General features: G+C 37.8%; 2 protein-coding genes across 2 annotated transcripts in view; one reads left to right on the top strand and one right to left on the bottom strand.

Annotated features, from left to right (window-relative positions):
* Positions 1–27569, bottom strand: part of LOC129740561 (uncharacterized) — a 545556-nt gene that overhangs the window by 219529 nt on the left and 298458 nt on the right. The gene's annotated exons all lie outside the window — the stretch shown is intronic.
* Positions 15300–27569, top strand: part of LOC129740562 (uncharacterized) — a 98766-nt gene continuing 86496 nt past the window's right edge. The window contains exon 1 of the mRNA XM_055732268.1: positions 15300–15480. Coding sequence (XP_055588243.1) covers positions 15466–15480 — 15 coding nt within the window. The 5' untranslated portion in view covers positions 15300–15465. The remainder of the gene's footprint in view (positions 15481–27569) is intronic.

Genomic DNA, 27569 nt, shown 5'->3' on the forward strand with positions numbered 1-27569 from the left:
TCCTACTCGAAAAAAGCCCATGAACAAGTACTTTCCTTGAGTGAAAATTTCCATACAAGCGATTGGACATAGGTTCAGAGTTATAGTACCTTTTTAACCCCTAAATCCCCTATATTTGTAAACAATTCAGTAAAAAAACTTATTTAGATCTGAAAACTTTGAACAAAAGTCCTATCTTGTGCATTTTTGTCTGAGAAATCGAATGGAGGCTGTTTGGGCCACCGCACGCTTTGAAAAATGGAGTAAAGGCTGTTTTTACCCTCAATTCCCCTATATTTTTCAATTATTTGAGAAAAAAGGATGTTCGGCCTTCAAAATTTTAAACCAAATGGGACTAACCATGTGTGATTTTTCAAAGAATCTATTGAAGGCTGCTTGAGCCACCGCAAGCTTCGTAAAATAGAGTTAAGGCCGTTTCAAATTTTGAACCAAATGGGACGTATTTTATGTGATTTTTTTCCGAGAAAAGAAATTTGGAAGGCCGATCATCCTTTTTTCTCAAATAATTGAAAAATATAGGGAATTGAGGATAAAAACAGCCATTACTCCAATTTTCAAAGCGTGCGGTGGCCCAAACAGCCTTTATTCGATTTCTCCGACAAAAATGCACAAGATAGGATTTTTGTTCAAAGTTTTTAAGTCTTAATAAGTTTTTTTTTCTGAATGGTTACAAAATATAAGGGAAATAGGGGGCACTCAACTCCGTTCGTAAGCTCGTCCGGGGTCTGTTCCTATGTCAAATCGTTTCACTGGTAATTTTCACTAAAGGAAAGTACATTTTCATGGATTTGTTTCGAGTGAGGGGGAAAATATTGAATTTCTTCGCGGTTTATACACTTTTCTCTCCATCGCATTGGATATATTTTTGTACATTTTTTCAGTGCTTTTTACAGATTGTTGACATTTTTTGTTAATTTTTTGTCACTTTTCATGTATCTTTTGAAGCCCTTCCACTCAATACCCATATTGTAGGGAGTTCATGCGATTTTCAGTTATTTAAAGCATTTTGAAGTTAAGTGGAAGTCACCATATTGGATTTCAAGATGGCGTCGCACGGCAAAATTCGAATTCTACCTATTGAGCCCTTTCACCCAACATCCATATTGTGGGGGTTTCGTGTGCTTTTCAATCACTTCCAGCATTTTAAAGTTCCACGGAAGCCGCCATATTTGATTTTTAGACGGCGTCGGACATAGAATTTCAACCTTTATCCGTTCAGCCCCTTCTTCCTATAGACAATTTGTGGGATTTTCAAGCCACCGGTCGTTTATTGCTAGTTTCACTTTGTTTCCTTTGAAAAACGTTGACACCGCTTTATTTGCAAAAATCCGCGTTTAAAAACCGTGCATTTTTCATAACCATCAGAGAAATGCCGATGATAATTTAATATTCAAACTTTTGAAGATATTTTTAGAGAAATTATCATTTTCGATGAAAAATACCCGAGAGAATATTCTCAGTGTATGTCCGGATGAACTCTGGATGAATTCACGCGGCTCGATCGCGCGAATCAGCCGTTTGAAATGTTCGCGGTGAAAGCACATTGGTAACAAATTGAAGTGTGAATTTCACCAAAATGTGTGAAAATTCACCAGATGTGCAGCAAAATTCAGCAGATGTGCGGCAGAATTCATCAGGTGAGAAAAAAAAATTGTGCAAAACAATACACCAAGTGTGCAGAAAAGTTCACCAGATGTGCGTTCCATCTTTGATTTTCCATTCACATGCACTCAGGCAAATTCTTATTTTAATTTTTATAAGATGCATCTTATGAACCGCTTTTTAGAGTGTAAAATAATTTTTCATAAGAGTCTTATGAAATTCTTTCAATTTTCATACGATGTTCTTATGAAAAATAGAAGAAACGGCATTGTGTGAAAGTAATGAACACATTCGTTCATTTCAACAGTTTTTTCATCATCTAACAGAAAGAAGCAATCGCCAGCTCATAGTTACTAGTTTTACTTCAAAGATAAATGTTATTGTCATTTCCGGAATGGTAAGTCCGATTTGTTGTTTCTGATGTGAGCGACATATTAGTAATTTGAAATACATTTTTGTTTACTTTTCAGCTATCTGATCTAACAGGGTCAAAGATTGGGATGCGGCAAAAAAAAAAACTTTGATGGAAGCGTCTGTTGATGCACTGCTGATGGTGACCATAAATGATTTGATTTCAAACAAATTTGGCAAATAATAAAGGGGATGTTTTCGGCACGAAATATCAAAAATTATTCTTATTAGAAAGTGATTTACTGTTTCCATAAGAACCTCTTATGAAAAGCATTGCAATAGGCGTTCATCTTCAAAATTCATTCGCGTCATGAGACAATCTTATGAATTTCAATGATTTTTCTTATGGCGCCACTTCATAAGAGAATCTTATGGCATACATAATAGTATTTTTCTGAGTGTGTAATTCGATGAACACTTGCACTGTGGCCGGTCGATGTTTTTTTTCCACGTGTTTCAATAAGAAGCGATTTTTCGTGCGGGATTACTTACCGTATTTAGTCAAACCTTGAGAAGGATTGTCAGCTTGAATAAGTTTGGTTTCTGTTTTATATTTTTATGTAAGGGGGAGATGTGTAGCGGATTATGGCGAATGCCAATGAACATCCGCAGCCACGGCTCTTTCGGCCAATAGACTTTGCAGAGCTTATCCTATCTCTCTCACCCTCTTGCTTTCTGCTGTACTACGCTGTCTCAGGAGGGGCAGTTCAGTTCACGAAGGAACATCAGTGAGACCAGTCGTGTGTCTCCCTTCCAGCCGTCGTGTGATAAGCCAATGTTCCACACGACTTCGGTGTACTTCTGGATACATCCCTGAATCAACTTCTCCAACACCTTACCAACTATAACCAGTAGGCAAATTGGTGTGACAGTTCTGGCAGTCTGATCAGCTAAGAAATTCGTTTCGTTACGTGGTTTAGCAGTGACGTCCGGAATATTTCAGGGAATGTTATGGGGGCGTTCATTGCTACGTTCGGAATTCTATCCATACGGAATAATTTATTCTGTTTTGATGGAAAATGAACTTCAAAGGGAATTCGTATTTTTTTTGTTATAGATACTTTTTTTATTAAAGAGGCTCTCAGCCTTTGGCTGGCTCACCTCTCAAGGGAGATTACTTATACAATTCGTTGATGGTTGATATGGTATGACTACTTATGAGTACGCTACAGCGTTCCTTTCGGATCCTTCGATTTGCTAAACATTCCTAGTTCCTGCAAATTGCGAAATCACAGATCCTAGCTGTTCCTTCGAAAATGTACTGTCGATGCGTATATCTGGTGTGACCGTCCCCCACCCTCCTAAAGTCTGGATAGCAGTTGCTCCTGTTATTTAAAAAAAAAACTTAAATCTGATCAATTGACGATTTTTTTCGTTTTTTTGTATGATTCATATTATTCATATCAGATTTTTAAATAAACTTGATGATCAGAAGCTTTCCACAGTGCCTAATCCGTTTCCAATGTTTTGAATCTTCAAATTCATGAAACGAAGCCAATTAATTGGGACACCTTCGCTGCGTCAGACTATCGGAAAGCACCGTGTCAGCTTGGAGCAGCGCATCCGTCAATCGATTACATATTCCCCGCAGCTATGATGATGTGTCGAAGTTCTGATGATGGATGGTTCCATCGGATTCTACGAAATCAGCAGCACCGACACGTGAAACAAATTCATATGAGGGAGCGATTGAGCCGGGTGATGAAAAGATAGTATATGTATCAGAATCAGAACCTAAAATTATCGACAGTTTGATTCATCATCTCAGCCTCCGGCCCCCCAGGTGCCCCGTATCCGATGATTATTGGGGGATGAGGACCTATCGTCAGGAGCAAGGTTTTATTGCGGATTCGGAAAGACCAAACCCATCGCGCGCTTTCCCTTTGGCCATCGGCAATTAGTGCATCCGAACACGAGAAATTAGCGTTGGTGTGGTTATGCTTTGATTTGAGTAATTAATTCTCGGGAGATTTGACTGAGCCGCTCACTGCATTGAGGCGGAAATTATTCGATCAAAACATTAGTAGATATAATTCATTCGAAGTTTGGAATGGAAAGTAAAGCGAACTCGATAGAAATGTTTGTTATACAGAATGAATGATATGAAGTTTGCAATTCTTGGAAAGATTTCTTTCAATTATCACAAAACTGCAGAGATTATCACTCGATTCTATTTGATATTGGCTATTTCATTACTGCCTTCTTTGCTTCGTGTGCATCCTTAAGATTATTAAGTTCGACAAATCTCCAACACAACGCGTACACTATACCCGTACCTCATGGCTTCGTATGAAGTGTTATGGAGTGAATGTATAAACCTACCTGGGCAGCTGGCAACTAATTGAACATTCTTATTATATAGTCAGTTATAAGAAAAAAAACATCTAACCTGTCGGCCACTTATGGGATTCGAACCCAAAAAGTTTTCTTGCCGATACCGGGAATCAAACCCAGTACGCCTGGCATACCAAAACCAGTGTCGTGCCAGACTATCCGCTAGACCACATCGGCGCTTATCTTTGATTCGTTTGTTTTTTGGAGAATAAAATAATCTTTATCTTACAATACTAGCGAAATTCAGTACCCGAGATTGCCGATCGAAAAATTGAATGAAGTTAGTCCCGCAGCATGGCCCGACGCAGTTGCCAATAGCCCCGTATGAGGGGGAGGGGGGGGGATAGGGAGATGCACAGTGGACGCCATCGGAAAGCAGAGGACAGGTGTTCGTCATTGCACCGCATTGTGACGATCGACGTTCAAAATGCCTTCAACAAAGCTAGCCGGGAAGCTAATGTCAAAGCACTTCGCAGGATGCGTAATACTCTCTGCAGGTTAATAGGAAGCCGTCTGAACAAACTAAACTCATACCGGGTTACGATCTACTGCCCCAACAGCGAGTCAACATTCATCGAAACGAGGTTGGTTACTGAACTTAGTCAAGTTAAGTCTCTACGGAACGCCAATGACCGTATTCTTGATCTCGCTTTCGTTAGTGACACTTGTGACATTGAAGTGATTGAACCCCCTTCAAGTCTTTTGAGACCAGATGCACACCACAAGCCTTTCGTGCTCTGTGTTACCATTAATAATAACTGTGACGCACACTCTCCAACAAACTACGGTGAATTAGAGCTCGACTTTTCAAGGTGTGACTATACTGTGTTGAATCAAAGTCTGTCTTCGATCAACCGGCTTGAGTTACTCGGTGACAAATCAACGGATGACGCAACGGTGCTGTTTTACGAAAAGCTTTTGGATGTCATGAATAGGATCATCCCACGTAAGCGGAGACGTCTCAACACAACCAAACTTCCGTGGTGGTCTTCTGAACTTCGTCATCTTCGAAATATTGTACGCAAGGCTGGAAAGCGTTTTCTACGTTCCAAGTGCCAACAGGATAAAGAAAGTTTAAAACAACTCGAAACTCGATACAACAATTGCCAAGCCGCATCATTTCGTAGCTACATCGACCGAATGGAATTAAACCTGAAGGACAACCCATCTAGTTTCTGGACGTTTGTGAAGAACCGCAAGTTAAGCAACTAAATACCCAGACGGCGGCAACGCTATTCAAACCGTATGGAGCACATCTGTCAGATTTCCCCTTTTTGACAGATTTAAGCTTTTTTCTTCAGATTTAAGCTTTCGTCTCCTATCTTCTCGAGGTAAAAAAAGCTTAAATCTGAGGAAAAAAAGCTTAAAAACGAGATTCACGACCACTTCTTTGAAAGATGTTGGTCACACGATACATAGACAAAACGTGTAACATTGCCTCCCTCTGTGTATACCTGAGCAAATGAAGTACCACGAATTGTCCGCAGATTCTATTGAGGAATCGGCCAATCTGTTTGCCGACTTCTTAAGCAGCGTGAACAATCCCAATTCACCTGAGCTTTCTGATGCGAGTAGACAGGGTATTCCTACGCATGACATTACGCTACCATCCTTTAACTTTACGCAACTCGATGTCCTATCTGAGCTGGAAAAGCTGAACGTCAAAAAAGGTCCTGGAACTGATCTACTTCCACCAGTATTCTTGAGGGAATGTGCAGAATCATTGAAGCTGCCTATCTTTCTGCTTTTCAATCGTTCTCTTCACGAACGGAAGTTTCCTGCGGTATGGAAGACCGCCTCGATAACTCCGATACATAAATCCGGTTGTCGTAATTCCGTGGAAAATTACCGAGGAATTTCAATCCTGTGTTGCATAGCCAAAGTCTTTGAGAGCATGGTTCACTCGGTGCTCTATAACGCCACTCGTCCTGATCTCTTGATCTCTGACTATAACACGGATTCGTTAAGAAGCGATCCACAGTGTCAAACCTGATGGGTTACACCAACTTCCTATCAACCGAAATCGAGAAGCTTCGACAATCAGATGCAGTCTTCTTTGGCTTCAGTAAGGCTTTCGACAAAGTTCCTCTTTGACTTGCCATTGAAATTCACATGGGTCTTCCCCCTTGGATGACCGAATGGCTTCAAGCGTATTTCTAGAGTTTTATTTGATTAGGTCGTATGAGCCACCCAACTTGTTTCGAGAAAATCGCTGCTGAAGTTTTGTAACACATTTTCAAATCTTGTTTTTCAAATGTGACTCAGAATTGTCTGAAAAATTGTTATGCGATACAATAATAGATAAGAAATGTGCCAGTGAAAGAGATACAGGCATAAATTTAAATGTTCGGGTAAACAAGTACTTACGACCTTTTGCATTACGTTTTTGGCTCAAACGTCGTTTCGCAAATTGGTTTGTTTTATCTGATAACATGACTTATTTTGTCCTAACCTTCGCTTATTTCTGATAATTTGCTTTAAGTACTAAATTTCTCATAATTTCTAAACATATTATGGCTCCTCTGGGGTATGACTCAATTATTGGCAAGTAATTTGAGGAAATTCCTCCAACGGTTATTGAAATAATTCTCAAGCATCTTAAAAAAGAGGATTAAATAAAGTGGACTTACGTTTGAATCCCTGAAGCGTTGTCTGCGGGTGATATGCGCTCTACAGAATTGGTGAGAGGGCCTTGTCCAAGTCTCTTAACATTAGAGTTTAGCAATCTCTAATCACCTCTGTGCGGCAGCTTGGATTCTGTGCTGCGAGGGACTGTGAATCAGGTTCCTATTCAACTGGAAATGGCCGATTACTAGCTGGGACTCTGCTGATAACCATTCATAGAGTGCAGAAACCACAGAAATAGCTCATCCGAAGCTTTTATGTTGACTGCCACTGTTGGGAGAAAAATTATCGAGCTGAAAAAGAAATTTAGACATAAATCTAACGATTATTGCACTTACCCAGTAACAAGATAAAGAAATTTATTTCAATGCGATAATCAGAACCACTCTTATAAACGATTCCCGTTTTAATAAATTAACATTTCAGCACCTGGCAGTGAATTTCCTTCCAAAATGCAAAACGTTGCAAAAACCAACCCGACGAAATGTTGTTTTACGTCATTTTGCATCACGGCAATCCAGTGCTGCGCAAAACGTCGTTAAAACCAATTTGCACTAAAAAATGAAAAAGTGTTTATGCGTCTTAATTTCAAATCATGTTCTAAAATTTATTTATTGATCAAATGAAACCAAATTTTTACCTAACATAGAAAACATGTTTTTCAATCGTTTGCAGTGAATAGCTCGATTTTGTTTATGTTGGCTCATACGACCTAATCAAAACAAACTCTAGATTTGACCGATCGAAGAGCGTCTGTCAAGATCAATACATCACGTTCGCATATTTTTTTTTGACCTCAGGTGACCCGCAAGGCAGTATTCTAGGCCCTTTGAAATTTGTTCTTTTTGTTAACGACCTGGCTTTCCGTCTGAAATCCTGTATGCTGCTATATGCTGATGATCTTAAGATCTACAAAATAATCTCCTTTGTTCTAGGTTGCCGCGCTCTTCAATTTGACATCGACGAACTTCTCCTGTGGTGCTCCGAAAATAGGATGCAATTGAACATAAAAAAATGCAAGTCCATAACTTTTAGTCGCCGTCAGTACAATGTCTGCTTCGAGTAGGGGGAAGTCGTCTATGGCCGGACATCGCCTATGGCCGGACAACATAGATTTATCGAAAACAAAATATCCGAATAATGTTTTAACACCATGAAAATAAAGTAAATAGTAGTCTGATATGGTGATAGAAATATGGTAATCCAATCTGAGAAGGTAAACCAATGATAGGCATCTAAAGCTTTTTCCTAGTAGCACAGAGAACAGAGTTCGAGCTGGAGCTCAACACGTGTGTTTGAATACCAACCTAAGTTTCAAACCCAATTCATAAGTGGACTAACATCCATAAGATGTCGCTACCGGTACACCTATTTTTATTTTCATTTTTTCGACACGCTTAGAAATTAATACTCATAGCTTATCTCAAATGAGGCCAGTGCAATGTATGACAGTAACACAAATTTTGGTGTAATAAATTTTAAAACATCATGATTTAAAAAAAAATGCAAATCATATTTCAATCACACTTGAACGCTGTCATATGTACCAATCAAACAATTTTGGCGCTGAATTGAAAGTTGAATTCCAAGTATTAAAGTATGTGTTGGGATTTTACTATCAGTTAACAGTTTACTAGAACAGAAAATGTGAACATAATATAATTGTTATAATTGTAAATTATGGCTCTATATTCTGGTTGATGTTACCTGGGATCGATAACTGAGGACTTGTAACTCAGGGTTAGTAATCAGTAGAAATGAATAAATAATAACTAAGGTACACATGAGTTACAAGATAACATCAACCGGAATACCGACCCATAATTAACAATTATAACATTTAACATAACATTCTCTGTTCTAGAAAACTATTTACTGACAGACATACTTTAAAACTTGGAATTCAACTTTCAATTCAGCGTCATTATTGATTGAACAATATGGGGCATATGCTGGGACATATGACAGCGATTAAAATGTGATTGAAATATGATTTGCATTTTTTTTAATCAAAATGTTCTTAAAATTTATTACACAAAAAGTTGTGTTACTCTCATATATAGCAATGGCCTCATTTGAGATAAGCTATGAATATTAATTTCTAAGCGTGTCGAAAAAATGGAAAAATAATTGTACTGGTAGCGACATCTTATGGATGTTAGTCCACTTACGAATTTGGTTTGAAACTTAGGTTGGTATTCTCACACACGTTTTCAACACATTTTTGTTCGGGGCTCGATGTCTGTTCTCTGTGCTAGTAGTACGGAGAGGATCGCCTAAACTTTGCATTTGTATTGTGGTCAGTGTTTTCGGCTTGTAAAATTTGAACTGCACATGAACGACATGATTGATTGGTTATCTTTCGACTACAGTAGATATAAGATAACAGAACGGAAGTTCAAACGAAATATTAGGAAAATTCAAAAAAATGCGATTCTTCTATGACCGGACACTAAAATGTTGTCTATGACCGGACAAGAAACTATTCAAAATTATAGATGATTTCAACTTGAAACTTTCATTTTTGCATTTCTATAGCACCCTCAAATGGTTAGCAGAAGACCAGGATGCTATAACGAAACTTTTTTGGTCCTCTGAGAAACTTTAAATTTTGCTGTCCGGTCATAGACAATTTTTCTCTAGTTTTTACGAAACAAATGTTTCATTCTGGTTTGTCAAAATAACTTTCATGAGTGGCTTCATAGAACGTTCAGTATTGGAAAACACATACTCACAAGACCTGTGCAAGTAATTTCAGTAATTTTGCTACGTTTTTGTGTCATTGGTGACAACTTTGGTGAAGTAATTCGTAGTGTCCGGCCATAGACAACACCTTTGGAACTGAATGAAAAGTAACATAAAATGATTTCTCTTACCACATCAATATGTTGTAAATTTATTTTTTTCTAATATAGTTAAGTGATCATAATATTGATACTCTTCAAATCAGTAGAGAAACCAATATTTTAAAAAATCTATTTTTGAAGTTATTGCTGTAAAACCTTAAGTGTCCGGTAGTAGACGACTTCCCCCTATAGTATCAACGGTACCAGCTTCGATCAAGTCAGCTCTATGAACAATCTGGGCGTCATCGTTGATAAAAAACTAACGTTCAGCGACCATATCAGTACCATCACAGCGAACGCTTTCTCTGTTCTTGGATTCGTGAGGCACGATTCACAATCTTCGGGATGTACACACTCTTAAAGCTGTGTACTGTTCCTTGGTGAGAAGTGTATTGGAGTACGCCGCTTGTGTGTGGGCTCCTTACCATACATCTTGAAGTCTTCGAATCGAAAGAGTGCAGTGATCTTTCATTCGTTACGCTCTCAGGTCACTTCCGTGGAACGACCCCATCAATCTTCCGGATTAGGAGAGTCAGTGCATGTTGATCAATTTAGAAACCCTCTCTTCCAGTCGTGTAAAACTAAAATGGCTATTTGTGTTTGATCTGGTTACCGGCAACGTGGATTGTGCAGCTCTACTTAATGAAGTATGCTTTCTTGCACCATCCAGACATCTGCGAGGAAGACAACTTTTAGCACTAGGCACGCACCGCACTACTTACGGACAGAATAATCCTCTGACCAGCTGTTTTCAGTGTTTTAATGTTGTGAACAATTTGTTTGATTTCACTGTGTCCAAAACGATGTTTAAATATAGGATTAAGAACCTTACATATTAAGATCAGTCTGTAGGACATTTGAATCCAAGACGGTGTGGTGTGAGGTGTTAACGCTGAAACTACAAGCAGGTGCGCAGATTTGAAGGTGATACCGTGCTGATGATCACCGGTGAAACAATCGAGGAGGTAGAAGACCTTTCTACGGTGTCTGTTTAATGGCATCTGAGTTGAAAGAGTCAAACTTAAGAAATCCCACCATAAAACCGAAATACTACTCGTGACCAACAAAAGAGTTGCGCATGGAGATTATTATTGGAGGACACATCACATCTTCGAAGCAGCAGCTGAAATACCTGGGAATAATGGTCAACAATTGCTTAAGTTTGGGTGCGCATGTCAAATACTGTTGTGAAAGTTAGTCGAAAGTTATCGACTCATTGGAGTAGATTATGCCGAACTGGCATGCTCCAAAGAGTTGCAAGAGACGTCTCTTTGTGAGCGTTGCACTATCCAAACTACGATACGGAGCTGGAGCTCTGCTCTTGGGGTAGAGCGCAACAGATCGAAAGTGCGGAGTACATATCGGCTGGTCGCCATGCGGTTCGCTGTGCATACAGGACCATCTCAACAGATGCAGATTTTGTCATTGCGGGTAAGATTTCCATCGACATCACTTTGGCAGAGGATTAAGGGTGTTACGTAGCTAGAGTAATTAGAGGAGTGCGTAAAGCTTAACAAGCAGCGTCAATACTCAAATGGCAGGTGCAATGGGACGCATAGGCTCATCCCGCGGCTTTCAGATTGGGTAAATCGGAAGTTTCGACTTTTACCTGACGCAGTTCGTTTTGAGCCATGGGTGTTTTGGGCAATACTTTTAGCTCGTCATATTGCCCGAAATGCGGAGATATGGGAAAATCGGCAGATCATGCTATCTTTTTCCCCTCAAGTCCATGTCAAGGCGTACAAAAATTCTAAGCTTAAAAGCTGAAAATGTTGTGAATGAAACGTGTTGTGACTTCCAAGTCGTAAAACAGTACGTCAGGTTGTTTGACCGTAGATCATCAAGCCGTAGATCAATAGGTCATCAGTTATCAGACGTCTTGTTAGTCAACTCGTCAGGTCATCAGGCCATCAGATCGTAAGGCCGTCAGATCTTCAGCTCGTTAGCCTTTCAGATTCTCATTCCGTAGCCACCAAGTCCGTAATTCTGTGAGTTCTCGAAACAACCATGATGGTTGATGAATGATAATTGCATTATTGAGATATGATCTGGTAAAAATAATAGCCAAAAAACCAATGTCCATATTGTGTAGCCGATAATTGCGAGAGCGACACTCTCTCGGCTGATTGGCCTTTCTGAGTCGATAATCTCTTTCTATCATCCTTACTACACGCACACACACGACGGCTGAGCTGTCGTGCTGTAAGTGGTCGTCAGTTAGCTAACGATATTCGGTGAGATAGGTCGTGCGAGTCTCCCGTTGAGCCAACGGACCGAAGCGAACTTGCACACATATTTCGAGCATCTTTTCTACTGCCAGTCAAGATTTTAGGTAAATGTGTATGAAATAGTATCTTAAAATAAAAGCGCTTCGTCAAATCTGATGATCAATCAAGATGGAAATGATGGAAAATAGGCCTGGAGAAATATTTTCCAATACTTGCATTGTGAATCCATCAACATGGCGTCATTTTGCGCCCTTCGATATTGCAACCAACATGGCGTTAGTCAATTCAATGCTTAGTAGCTTTTTAATGGCTGATTATAACGGTTTTATGAGAGCCATATAGCAAACTAAAGTTTGACGTTTCTCTCGCAAGTCAACCAATTCCACGCTTAGGATGAGTTGTTAATCATTAATACAGTAAATGAGGAAGGAAAAGAGATTGGTTGTGAATGACGCGTGAAAAAAACCACGACTTGAAGCCAAATTTCATTGTCTGACGCCATTTTGAAATCCAAGATGGCGGCTTCCGCTGAACTTTGGAGATATTCATTCCCCTTCTGGTAATTTGAAGCTTGCAAAGATTTTTGTAAATATATATTTTTTATTTTAACTCAAAACCAACTCACATAACTTATCAAAAATGTGTAAAAATGGGAATTCCAATTCAAATATGTGCTATCTAATCTGAACATGTCCTGTTTTGACATCTTGATCGAGAACTGTCACTTAGTTTCATGGCGGTTTAATAATCAGGCATTGAGTGCTATTATTAAACATGCAAAAGAATACTTGGAGCAAATGTATAAGTTTTTGTTTCATTATAGTTTAAACAGAGCATTCATAACTCTTTAAAATAAGAAGTTTATAATAAGTTTTATTAGCGATTTCAAAACTATCTGGAAACATATGGTCGATTCAAGAATATAAGCATTTTGCATGACCATAATTAAACCGTCATATAACGAGTTGCACAAAAAACGCCATAATCAAACCGTAATAAAACATCCAAATGCTAGTTAGCTTAATCTGTGCTAAAGTCTGCTTCATTTAATATTGGAACAAATTCTTTTGCTCATTGTGGCGCTCCTAGTGGACGGATTTGGAAACTTTTTTCACCCACGTGTCGGGAAATTCATTACCTTTCACCATGTATTTATGTCATAACACCAAACGATAGCATTTTGTAAACAACCGCCATGGAAGCCGAACGGAGAGATCAAATTGTGCACAGTTTTCTTGAAAATCCATTGTTGTCGACACCGAAGCTAGCTAAACAGCTTGAAATGCCCAGAAATACCGTATGGCGTGTTATCAAGCAGTACAAGGAAACATTGACGAGGGCTCGGAAGCCGCATTCGAAGCGTCGGAGTGGAACTGTCGACCGGAAACTGCGTGGGAAAGTCATCAAGGCCGTCAAGAGGAATCCCAATCTTTCAGACCGCGATTTGGCCAATAAGTTCCAGGCCGCTCACAGTACGGTGCGACGAATTCGTCTCCGGGAAGGAATAAGGTCATTCCGAGCCAGCAAACAGCCAAATCGGACGCTGAAGCAGAACAATGTGGCCAGAATCCGTGCTCGAAAGCTGTACGACCAAGTGCTGACCAAGTTCGACGGATGTATTCTGATGGACGATGAGATCTACGTGAAGGCGGACTTTGGGCAAATCCCAGGTCAAAAATTTTATTTGGCGACGGCTCGGGGGGATGTACCTGCAAAATTTAAGTTCATGTTTGCGGATAAATTCGCCCGCAAGTACATGATTTGGCAGGGGATATGCAGTTGTTGACAGAAAACCAAAGTCTTTCTCACTGACAAGACAATGACATCAGAAGTCTACAAAAAAGAGTGCCTACAGAAACGGATTCTGCCGTTTATTCGTGCCCACGACCGTCCAGTAATGTTTTGGCCGGACCTCGCAAGCTGCCATTACAGCAAAACGGTTATGGAATGGTACGCAACGAACGGGGTCAGCGTAATACCGAAGGACCTCAACCCCCCAAACTGCCCCCAGTTCCGTCCGATAGAGAAATACTGGGCAATCACGAAGCGGAGGCTTAAGGCAAAGGGAAAACTTGTTAGGAACATGACTCAAATGAAGAACTGGTGGAATCAAATCGCCAAAACGGTGGACGAAAAGGGTGTGCGCCGCCTAATGTGCCGTATTACGGGAAAAGTACGAGAATTTCTTCGAAACAGCAATGAATAATTTTTTTAATTTTTTTTATGAAAGAGTAAAGAAAATGCTACATTTGTATGAAAAACAAATTATGAATTCCTTAATAAATGACTGAACTACACGCAATTGTTTGTGTTCCAATATTAAATGAAGCAGACTTTACTTGAGAGGTCACAATGTTCAATTTTATTGCCATTGACATGCAGACAAATTGCTTCTAAATGTTATCAAAGTACGATGATGTTCAAATGATATTCTCACGATTTTTCAACTTTAATAAACTGACATAAGCAATATACTTTTAACTGACTCGTTAAAGTTAAAAAAAAAATCAGTGGTTGATTTTCTACGGCGTTTGCAAAGGAATGCAGTTTGATGTGAGTAACTTTTTACTTCAAAAAATTAATCGGGCTACAAGCTGCTTGAATAAAAAAATCATCGAAAATTTGTGAGTTAAATCTTTGCTTACTGAGAAGCTGTTTTGCTTCGAATATTCAAGATTCCATCTCAATTCGCAAAAACCAGAGACTTTTAAGCATGTAGGCCAACTTATTTGAGCGCTCGTGTGCCGCAAACATGCTTCAATCGATGAAAATTAATTACAGTGATTTTCGTGTGCAAATGGAAAAATTAAACAGAGATATTCCGCAAAATATTCAAAAGGAGATTTCCAAAAGTCCTGCGTGCAAGGCTAAGGCATATGAGAAGAAGTGGAAAAAACCAATTAATTTATTTTCAATTTACTTCACCACGTTTGTATCCTCGGGATGTTTAACTCCATCGAAACCCTGTCAATTCAGGAAGGGGGGAACGGCTCGATGGAATTTGGGGAACGCGGACAACGTGCGATAATTTGCACCGGACCCGTACCGCCATCATCGATCGGTTGCAATGAGCGGAAAAAGTGGTCAATTTGTTGATTCATTTTCGTTTTTGGGGGGAAGGGTTGAGAAAGCAAATAAGTGAGGGATGTTGCAAAAACGAAACCGACTCCGGTCACCCCGGGCTTCTGGCGCTGGTAGTGGCAAAAAAACATTATAAATTGATTCAACCGATAATCCGAACCAGCCAGTCCGGTCCGGGTTCGTGGAAATTCAAGTGGCAAGTGTGTTTTTGAGGGACAGTTGAAAAAAATTACGAAAAAAAAACATTCTGTTTGAAGTGTTTTCGGCTTGCGGAGGTTTTTTTTTATCGTCATATCATCGTCGGGTCGAATTTCGTGCCGTTCAGCAATCCTGCCATCATGAAACTATTCCTGGTGAGTGAATTAGTGCACTTTATTCAGTGAGAAACAAAACAAATCAGTTACTATCTAAATCGAAAGGCTTCAAAGTGTCATTCTTAACAATTGGGGTTATCTGATACGCAGGTATCAAACAAATCAAATCGGATTGTATTGGGCACAGTAGTGGTTGTTTTTTATATTTAGTTCGATCAAAACCGTGTGAAATTCTTTTCTTTGAGTGAAACCAATTTTTAAAAAAGTACAAAAATGTATATACTGCAGCAAAAAAAAAAACAGTTCAGACCGATTTTGGCAACACTCCCGAACATTCTGTGTTGCCAAAATCGAATGTTGTAAAATCGTACGGTTTTTTTTCTTCAGCTATTTTTATTACATTAACGTAATTTTTAGTCAATTTTTGACCCTTTTTAGTCATTTTTTATATTTTTATCGTGTTTATGTGTCATGTATCAAATAGTTGTTTGTTGTCATTTTTAGCCTTTTGGTTGTATTTTTTGGATTATATTAATTTTAAACATTCTTGCCATTTTTAAGAACTTCATAATTTAAAAAAAAAGGTTTTTGCTGTTGCATTTTATCTTCTTTTAAGAACGTTAAAATTTTATTCAAGAAATAACCGGCTCTATTTAGGATCGGTCATGTTTTGAATGAAATTCCTAAATCCATCACGTATTCAGAAAAAAACTTCAATCATAGACCCGTTCTAATAAACAAAAATATTTTTCCCCGTAGTTTGATCCAATTCGATTGCATATTCGTACCACAGCCCGACAAATATTGGTTCTAGTGCTTCATTTCGATAATAGCATAGCGAGTCAGAAATTGAAAAAAAGAGAGGAAACTAAATCTGGAAATCATTCCCCTAGTTAGAGTCATTCGATGTTTGGTTTCAGTTCGCAAATAAATGTCGCAAATTGGCAAGCAAAAAAAGGCAATCCTAAGCACACAGAGAGCTGAAAATTCCACTGAATGGCCATTGCTCGCTTTCAATTCTAAATTCCCCTCGTCCCGGATGATTTGTATTGATTCTGGCTGATGGGAAATACTCGATCCGAAAACCAAACTGACCAAAATGTACAGAATTTCCCGCACTAATAGACCGAAAGAGGTCCCGAGCAGACTTTTATGGCAAAATTATAGCAAATTTTGCTATCACGCCATGAGAGCCAAACTTGCTCTCATTTTGCTTGACATAAGGTGGTACACAGCAAAAATGAGAGCACAAATTTCTATACTTGGTTAGCAAAGTGATGCCTAATTTTGCTAAAACTGAGACCTTAACTACACCTCGTTTTCCAAGAGCTTGGAGAGCATAATGATGCCAGTATAAGCTATCATATAATTTTCGGTAACAGCAAAATTTGACATCAATATGCCCTCAAAATTTTCGGAAAATGAAAGCAGAACGAGGTTTAGTTAAGGCTTCCATAAAAGCTAAATTTGGCATTACTGTGCTATATTTTAAATGAATGTTTTACTTTCAATTTGCTGTGTTCAACCTTACGTCAACTAGAATGTGAGTAAAATTGGCTTTCGTAGGCGTGATAGCAAAATTTAATGTCATATTTCTTTAAGTTGCCTAAATTTATGCAACGAGTTTCGGAATAGACTTTAATGGCCAAATTTTACTATTTCGGCTGCAAAATTAAATATGGTATCAATAAAGGTGGAACAATGTGCTATCCGCATAAAGAACATGAACGCCCTCTATTTAGGCAAAACTACACCGAATTTCGCTAAAAATGCATAGTAGCAAAAATTTATACCACAATAACGGGTAACGTAACATACCAAAATAATTGGTTAACGGAATCTAAGCAGCCTGAATGTTATTTCTTACTCTTTCTAAAAAACAGTAAATTTGGTTAGTAAGAAAAACGAATGTTTCTTGAAATACAATTATAAAAGAAACTTACTATAGACTCTTCCAAAAATTTAAGGCCAATTTAAAAAGTTTGTCGATATTAAAAAAAACAGAGGATTCAATGCCAAGGATCTAGATCAGGGGTGAGCAACGCGCGGCCCGCGGGCCGCATGTGCGGCCCGCAAAGCTTTTTTCAAATTTAAATGCATTAACTTTTCTCAACAATGCATTATTAGGAAAATTTATATGACTTTATGAATTATGAACTTATATTAAGGTTGTCAGATTGCCCGGTTTTATCCGGGTTTGCCCGGATATTTGATACAATATTATATATATTATTTAGCCCCCAAAAGCAGATTTTGCAAGAATAATCATGGAAGGTTTTTTCGAAGCTTAAAATTTGATTTAAAATCCGTTTATGAGTTTTGATGAAAAATAAAAATTCAATTTCTTTTATCTGGATTTTTGTTGAGTAATTTTTGGGTTTTGACAAAATTTGCTCAGATATTGCCCGTATTTTTGGTCGTCAATTTAGAAATTAAAAGCCCGGATTTCCCCCGAACTTATCTGCATATGTCCCACAATCATCAGGTTGTTAACTTTTTTTGGCATTTGAAGCATTTATTATTTTCTGTTCAAAGGTATAAATGCAATATTGATTATTATTGTAACTTAATATTGGAGTATTTTTTTTAATTTAAAATACATTTTTCTTAATAATTTAACTCTTAACTCTTTGATAAGCAAAATCCATTGAACTGTAGCAAGCTACACATGATCAAAGGAATTTCGAAGTGCGTTAGTGAAGTCGTTATTTTTGTTTCAAGCAAAACTAAAGTTACATGTGAAAAAACATGCTCAGCAGATAATTTTTATAAAACTTGTTCTATTCAATTCGGCAAAAAGACTTGAAATACTTACAAAAAATTTAAACCAAAAATTTGTGAATTATTTTTTATTTCTGAATATAGACATAAATTGAGAAAGTTTAATAAATAAAGCCTGGGTGAACGTTTTTAGTTTTTTTTTATCAACATGAATCAGCCGGCATCAAAGTTACCGATAAACATTATTAGCTCTTGATGAAAACAAGAGATATCTGAAATTCTGTGATTCGATCCAAAAGGTCTTTGACGATTATCTGTAATGCTTTTTCAGAAATTTTATTGAAAATTTAAATCAAACATCGATAAATTGAGTTATTTCACATATAATTCGCATTCCACATTACCGAAGTCATATTATATCTTTAGAAATCCTATCCCAATGATATCTAAATAAAATTAAAAATTTAAAAAATATGGATAAAAAATCTAGAATCAAGAATGTAGTTTTTAAGATATTTGTTTAAAATATTTGAAATTGGACATTTTTCTTTTATTTCGACAACCTTCCTCAACATCACAATGCAATGATCCAATACAGAACTTCAATTAAAATTTAATTCATCGTTTGTAGGGAAAAAAAAATCTATGCTTTGAGGACAAGCTTTACTTGTGGAAAAGAATAACAGAAAATCAATTTGCGATTCAACGACAAACGCTAATAAGACTGCGATTTCTTTGAATATATATTTTTTAATACTGTTAGTTATCACTGTGGTAAGCTCCAGAAGATTTTTAAATGGAACGGATGGCAAATACTACCATTGATTTTAATAATAATAATGTTGTGAGAACGAATGTTCGCTTGAAGTACCTACTACTAAACCAGTGGGAGAATTTAAAAATGACAAAGATGTAGTTATGTAGTTACCTTTTCAATATCGGATATTTAAAAAGTCGTTTTGAATAACTGTTTTTAAAAAATTCGTTGTTATAAAATTGACGTGAAGCACTGCTAATTATAAAAAAATAACATTAAGTGCGGCCCGCCGACAAGATTTCAAGTTTAAACTGGCCCGTTGGTTGAAAAGGTTGCTCACCCCTGATCTAGATCATACTACCGCACCCTGACACCGAAATGATTTCGGGGACCAGGGAGCCCATCGGGAACCATCCGAAATCGTTTGCATGCCAACAAACAACACCACAATCTAGCAGAAATAGACGAGTTTCGATGCCATAATTTCTTGACTTATTGTGGCTAACATCAAAGCTGGTTGTTCGATTTGGCAAACTGGTTCGTGGTATAAAACAAATGATTTGATAATTTGAATACAAAAAAAAAGAAAACTTACCTAAAGAAATAAAGCCTGAAGTTTCAGAATTCAAGGAACATCAGTCATGCCATCAATTTTCACCAGCAGCAGAAGAAATGCAATCAAATTATTGATTGCCACCTCGTTAAGCTTTTGAGCATTACCATAACGTTCTGTGCAGCTCTTCACGAATCATTGTCATTATGACGGAACTCCCGGCAAGTCTAACTAGACTGGTCAACTGGTGTTTTTATTTGCTTGCTGTTTCATTTCCAGTCCCCGGAATTCTACCTAAAATTTAAAAAAAATTATAAGATAAAAATAGCAATATTTGACTGAACCGACCCGCATACTTCACTTTATGGCTCTGACGTTAGCTACAATGAAATAATATTTCGGAACTGCTTCTCAAATTAAATTCCGCGCTTATTATGTCGTAATTATACAATTAACTATAAATTCATTTACAGTTAGGTATTTTTTGATAATTAGAACAACTCAATATACTCAATCAAAGGGCTATTTTAAAAAAATCAGGACAATCTTTCGAAAAAACACTGATTTACCAGGATACCTGGTACTGGAACCTCTTTTTGAGAATGATGGTTAATCGTCATCAATTGACGATACCGGTATTGATTTTTCAATAGTGCGAATGCCCCAAATGTAAACACATAGAGTTATAATATGAAAGGTATTATTCGATTTTTAAATGTTTGGCACATTAGCACTTTTGAAAAAAAAATGTAATTCGATTTGTTCACATTTCGCGCATATGCACTTTTGAAAAATTAAAAACCGAAATGTCAATTGATGCGGCATGATGATTGATGAAACCGTCATTCTGGTCATTCTCAAACTCAATATATACAATCAAAGGGCTATTTTCAAAAAACCAGGACAATCTTTCAAAAATTAGGACAAACCCTGATTTACCAGGATACCTGGGACCTCTGTTTGAGAATGATGGTTAATCGTCATCAATTGACGATACCGGTATCGATTTTTCAATAGTGTGAAAGCCCCAAATGTAAACACATGGAGTTATAACATGAAAAGTATTATTCGATTTTTTAATGTTTGGCACATTAGCACTTTTGAAAAAAAAAAATAATTCGATTTGTTCACATTTCACGCATTTGCACTTTTGAAAAATCAAAACCGAAATGTCAATTGATGCGGCATGATGATTGATGATCCGTCATTCTCGTCATTCTCAAATTTTTTATCCAAACCAACTTAGTTTTCAAACGGTCTCAAGCGGTAATAATCAATTTTAGTATTATTCAGTATTTTTTATCTGGGGGTTTATAGAGTTATCCAAATTACAACGCAAATTTTCTCGGCACAGCGATGTTGGTGCATTCGCCCTTAACTAAACTCGATACTGATTTTTTTATTGTAGGAGCAACGTATATGTAGCGAACTTTCAGGTGTGTCATAACTAAGCTTTTTTGTGTGTTGGTTAGAAAACGTGATAAAAGCTTTGAAAATTAAACTTCTTACATTGCTTATTTGCAGAATATTTCAAAGAACGATTTCTAAAGATTTATAGGTTTTTATATGCATGACCAATTTACTAATTCATCCTAATTTCCAGAAAATGTACTGTACTGTTTTCTATAATACATGCGTATTTAAAAAAAAAACTGGTCAACCTAGCATACACTATCCATTGGTTGTAGTGGTGTTTGATTTTATAATAAACTTACGTACGATATTAAATTTTATTTTACGGTTATAAAATTATCAGCAATTGGCCGTCTACGCGTTTTTTGAAGCTTCGTCTAAAAGCAGCTTTGTTCACAACAGATTGATAGCATTGTATTTAAGGTGAGAAACATATTTCAAATATTGAATCCAGGCTTATATTATCTGACGAGTTTTTCTTTCTATAACACGGATTTTTTTTTGCATGTCTTTCCAGTCCAGAGGACATTTGTATATACGGGATGAATCATCCAATAGGATGAAAATCCCTGCAAAATTGAAAATTAGGATATTTGTACCTACAGTTATTGTATCTGCTAGAGTTGAGATGAAGTATCAACAATAATCCTAAATGGCGAACTTAAAAACAAAGTTTAAGGCTGAATCAACGAGTCTAGGAATAACCAGAGCTTCGATAGGCCAGTTCCAGAGAGTAAGCGGTGCCACATCTGCTGGTCCAGGTGATCCCGGGTGATGTCACCCCTAGCTTTCGTTTGGCAGAAACAGAACGTAGTCGACTTCGGCCATCCTCCCGGACCAGGTAGTTAATCGGCGTCAAACGGTGGAAGTGCTCTGGAAGAACTTTGTTGAGCGGGATCCCAGGCTCGTAGTTTAGACACCGCGTCGTTTTGTAGCTTTGCTTGCGGACCCCGAGCGATTTCGATTCCTCTTGTTCGCCCTTGATATCGTGCAACCGATGACTTAGCATGCATTTGTATAGCAGTCAGGAAATTTAGTACAAATAATGGTTGGAGTTGAACAGGAAGACGCCGAAGTCCCGGTGCAGCCGGATGTCGTCGTTCGAATCCTCCCGGTGGCAGTTCCGTTTGGAGGCGTTTCTTGATGGTTCGTCCCGTTCGTTGACCTCTATTCGAGGCCAGCTGCTGAAGTTTGGCTTCCGCCGTCGCGACAATACTGTTGTAGCATCTTTCCGGCCGGAAGAGCTGCCTCAGCTCGGACCATGGTATCAAGGTCTGGAAGCCCGCCAACAAAGCCATTGCTCGGTGGAATCATTCGATCGGAACGTATGCAATCATTTACTCGCACTGACTTGAATCTTTCGCGTATTTATTTTCATCACTCCACTTACAATCGACCAATCAGTCACTGCAATTTTCACAATGCTTAATTTTAATTTCATCAACAAGTATCGTATATGTTGGTAAACTGTACCAATTAATATTCGTATTCCGCGCCACGAACATTATGAAAACTGCATTAAAAACACTAGCCACAATCGCAATTTCTATTTCAAATGGATGAAAGTTGAAACGCTGCAAATGAAACGTAAAAGGGTTTAAACTCAAAGACATTTGAATAAGTTCACATGTAATGACATTAAAATTTTATTGTTTTGAAATGTACGCCATCACAAGAGGCTCTACTCGCAGGACACTACGGCAGGACACTTTTCCGGATCGATCGATAGCGCGCGCGGGAGTTTGTTTGTTTTTGTTTTGATTGGTTTAAAATACTGTGTTAAATCTGAAAGTTGTTTTTAAAACCAAATGCAGTAAAATTGAAGATTTTTTTTACGACACGCTATTTTCTGTGGCGATATAATATAGACAGTATTATTTTCTTATCAATTTCTAAAATTTAGATTTCTATACTTTTTAGCGAAATGAACTTATAGATAATGATTTTTTGTATATATATTTTTTTCAAGATAATCATTTTGCTTCTAAAAGCCAGAAAATGATTTCTTTTTAAAAGTTGTGATCTCAAATTAGTATTTAATTTTTATATGTGTTGGTCAACTTTTGTTGCATTTTATTTTAAATGCAAAAATATCTTCTGGTAATTTTTTACACACGTACAACATACGTATCTACAAATTTTTTAAACAAAAAAAATCAAATCATGGTTGTAGACTACCAAAAAAGACGTTTATATAAAAAAAAATACCATCTCAATTTGATCTGTGGTATAGATGACGCTCAAAAATTTACATTAGCTGCGTTTATTAATTAATGTGAATGAAAGTTAAACCAAATACAAATTTTTAAAATGCAAAATCTGTTGTGAATTGTGAAAAATAATATTTATTTACATTTTGATAACAAGAATAAGTCTTATGTCTTTTTATTTCCAAAGAAACCATTTTCGTCATGTTTATCTAATGTTTGTATAAGTTTTCTTTTCTAATAAATTTTATCGTTCTATTGAAAAAAAAGGACAGCAAAAAAAAATGTAATTGGAAGACAGTACTCTATCGTATAAAAAGATATTGCTGGAAGCAATTTGTGTGGCTGTAGCCAAGGTTACCACGACATCGAGCATATTGTTGGGTCATGTGAGGTCCACGTGGCCGCTAGAGCGAATTTAATAAATTCTCTTCTGGCCCGAGGAAAACCACCTTGCACTCCAGTAAAAGATGCACTAGCTACGCCAGACATTGATCGAAATAAACCATGATCATTTCATTTTCATACTTCCCTAACTTAATTCTATTCTTTTCAATAAGTGACGATCTAGACCTCTAAGCAAACAATTGTAAACATACAAAACGAGTTTGGCTTCTTAAAGCCTCAAGGTATGAGCTGTTTCAAATAAGTTATGCCCAATTTAGCATTTGTTGTGGGTTGAAGATATGCGTCAAATGTAATCTTTCCATAATGGAAAGCACAACACCAAATTATGCTATTATTGTGTTATCAAAAGCTCAATTTTGGCTCAGTTTGCTATTATTTAAAATTTTAACTTCATATGTTTTTTTTTTTCAATATTGAATATAATTTTTAGGATACCTGAATGATGTCTAGTTTTGCTCTCAAAATAAATGCTACATCACATTTTGCTTGCAGTTTGCTGTTGATCCCTTATTTTGGTCTCACCTTGCTATCAATTTAATATTTTTGAAACCTCAGCTATGCCTTATTTTGCTATCGTGGAAAATTCAACAGCAAATGATGCTCTCATTTTGCTATTTACACCTCATTTTAGTATCAATTTGCTATCGATTTTGGCATCAAAGTCTGCTCGGGGTGGAAAAAGGATGATTTCTCTTAAAAAAAAAATCCACAGCTGGAACAGGATACTCAACCATAAATCCAGCGTTAGGAAACCTGGAAACCAATGCAGTGATTGGATGGGGAAGGAAGACTGGCAGACCGGGATATCTATCTGTTTTCAATAATATTCTACTGCTTTTATCCATGTGTGTTTACCATTTAATGATATTTACCCCCAGGACTGTGACCTGTACCGATCCACCCCCTAAATATGTTTTTATTGCAGTTTAGTTGGACCACAATTTTAGAATGTGGATCTGGCTTTTTAACCTGATGGGTAATCGAATAAATTGGTTTCAATAGTGTTTGTGGAGTATTAATAAATAGCTTACTTCGAATCGCGTAAATTAATGAAGAAATTAGATAATAGTATGGCTACATCACAGCTAAGCGATATTACCCCATTATGATAATACAATCTCTGCTGATATGTATTCACCTTGTGCATCGATATAGCTTTCGTGTCACCCCTGGTCGAAACCCGAATTGAGACATACGTCTCTGTCTCGCACATCTTCTCCCTCTATCGTCACAGTCAGTCAGCCAGTCGCGTCCCAATCAAGCGCATGTTACGACGCGTATCCGTGCGGTTCAGTGTAGTAAGCCGAAACAGCTTTTCTCCGCAAGGTCCGAACATACGCAAGGTAAGCGTTAGGATTACACTTTATTTTCCCCGAGGGCCTAACTGGGTCCCACAGTGTTTTCAATTTTTCGAAATTTTTTGTGTGGCCAAGTAACAACAATCGAGCATATTGGTAAATACTACCTATATGTATTGTCTCTGAATCACTAAACCGCAGTTTTTGTCAGCGAAGGCGACATCACTTAGGGGCCGTTCACTAATTACGTAAGCACGATTTTGGAAACAACAGATGAAATGTCATAAACGATTAAAGAAATCATTATTCATGACATGTTTGGGGTAACAATAATTTTCAATAAATTTCCACGATCGAATAAACGATATAAAATCTAAATTCCGATTTCAAAAAGAGAGATCAGGTTAGCTGTAGGGTTGCCATCCGTCCCGCAAAAGCGGGACATGTCCCGCTTTTTTGTTCAATGTCCCGCTGTCACGCTTTTTCCTCAAAATGTCCCGCTTTTTTTCTTGGAAACTTTTACAAAGTTAACTGACTAACACTGGAAAAAATTAAACTTTTGTCTCAATTTGAATTCTGTTATGAACAGAAAATCATTCAAATACGTCTTTTTCTCAAAATAAGCAGGTTATTTTGAACACCCCCCCCCAATTTTCATATTTTATATAGGACAATACTGAATAACTCTAAAGCTCTTAGCATAACAGCAAGACTCTGATTCAGTGTTCTTGGAGAACGTTCAACCAATGTATGAAGAAAATATTGTTTCAGTTGCTTCCAAATAATTATAGATTATAGAATTATAGTGATTATTTTTTTTCGCGGGAATCTTCATTAAATTCCGATTCAATTTTCCGATTCAATTGTCCAAAGTTTATAAAGATGAAAGTTTTCTTGAGTTTTCACATTTTAAACAAATTTCCAAACATACTTATTTTTATACAAATTAATCAAGGTTTTTTATCCGATATCAAAGCCGTTTACATGTACGATTTGAAACATTTTCTCTCACGTTATGTTCCCGCGGGAACCTTTTAAAATTACGTGTAAGAAAAACTAAGCGTTAAAAAAACTTTAGTGTATTCCCAATGAACACTAAGGTTATATCTCTGATGGTAAACGTTTTACAAGTTTGGCCACACAATTAAGCTTTTTAAAAGTTTTTTTTTATTTGTCCCGCTTTTTTCGGCAGTGTCCCGTTTTTTTCCGTGAAATGTCTGGCTTTTTTCTAAAAGTATCTGGCAAGCCTAGGTTAGCACAATGTACCCTAAAAAATTGATATGATTTTTACCTGAAAATCATAAAAATCTTTAAAAAAACATCATTCAAGCGAAACCCTAACCTCTTTCTCCGAGATGCCGCAAATACGCTGGGTGTATCGTCTACAACCGTGCATCGAGCCAAAAAACGAGCCGGACTATCGACATACAAGAGGGTAGTGACTCCAAATCACGATGATAAACAAAATACGACGGCCAAAGCACGATCCCGGAGGCTGTACACGACGATGCTGATGAAGTTTGACTGCGTGGTAATGGACGACGAAACCAACGTCAAAGCCGACTACAAGCAGCTTCTGGGACAGGAGTTTTATACGACAAAAGGAAGGGGAAAGGTAGCAGATATTTTCAAGCACATGAAACTGTCAAAGTTCGCGAAGAAATATCTGGTTTGGCAAGCCATCTGTATCTGTGGCTTGAAAAGCAGCATTTTCATAGCTTCCGGGACTGTCAACCAAGAAATTTACGTGAAAGAGTGTTTGAATAAACGTCTGCTGCCTTTCCTGAAGAAACACGGTTGCTCCGTACTGTTTTGGCCGGATTTGGCATTTTGCCATTACGGTAAGAAGGTAATGGAGTCGTACGCCGCCAACAACGTGCAGGTGGTTCCCAAGGACAAGAACCCTCCCAACACGCCAGAGCTCTGCCAAATTGAGAAATACTGGGCTATTGTCAAGCGGAACCTAAAAAAGTCCAAAAAACTGCTAAGGACGAGCAGCAGTTTGTCTGAATGAAGTCATTTTCGAAATATGATGGATTCAAATCGTGGTGTCACAACGCGCCATTTTTCTTGTTGTTTCTATAAATTTCTCGATTGAAAAGATTGTTATGATGAAAAGCGAAAAGCGAAGATCTTTTTCAATAATGTGAATTAGTGTTTTTAGTTTGAATTGATTCTCTATAAATTTTATACTTACTTACTTACTTAATGATCCCGCGCCGATCTTCCGGTACATAGGGCCGTGGTAAAAGACCTCCACTGTTGACGATCCGGAGCCAGCGTCTTCACCTGGTCCCAGTCAAGACTCTCGTCGACAGTTCGGATTTCAGCGGCTAGGCTTAGCCGCCACGAGTTTCTGGGTCTGCCTCTTCTTCTATGACCTTCTGGATTCCAATCTAGCGCCTCTCTGCAAATCTCGTTTTCATCTCTTCGCAGCGTGTGCCCAATCCATCTCCACTTACGTTCCCGAATCTCGATTTCTAGCGCCCTTTGATGACACCGGCGATGTAGTTCCTCATTCGAGATCCAGTTGCCAGGCCACCAAGCGCGGATGATATTCCGCAGGCAGCGGTTTACAAATACTTGCAGTTTTCGCGTCGTCATCACATATGTGCACCAAGTTTCGCACCCGTACAGCAATACGGATTTGACGTTTGAGTTGAAGATTCGGATTTTTGTTCGTAGAGAGATCTGGCGTGACCGCCAGATGTTTCGGAGACTCGCAAACGCAAATCGGGCTTTTCTGATCCGGGTTTCGATGTCCTTCTTGG

The sequence above is a fragment of the Uranotaenia lowii genome, chromosome 1 (genome assembly GCF_029784155.1).
Source record: "Uranotaenia lowii strain MFRU-FL chromosome 1, ASM2978415v1, whole genome shotgun sequence".
NCBI lineage: Eukaryota > Metazoa > Arthropoda > Insecta > Diptera > Culicidae > Uranotaenia > Uranotaenia lowii.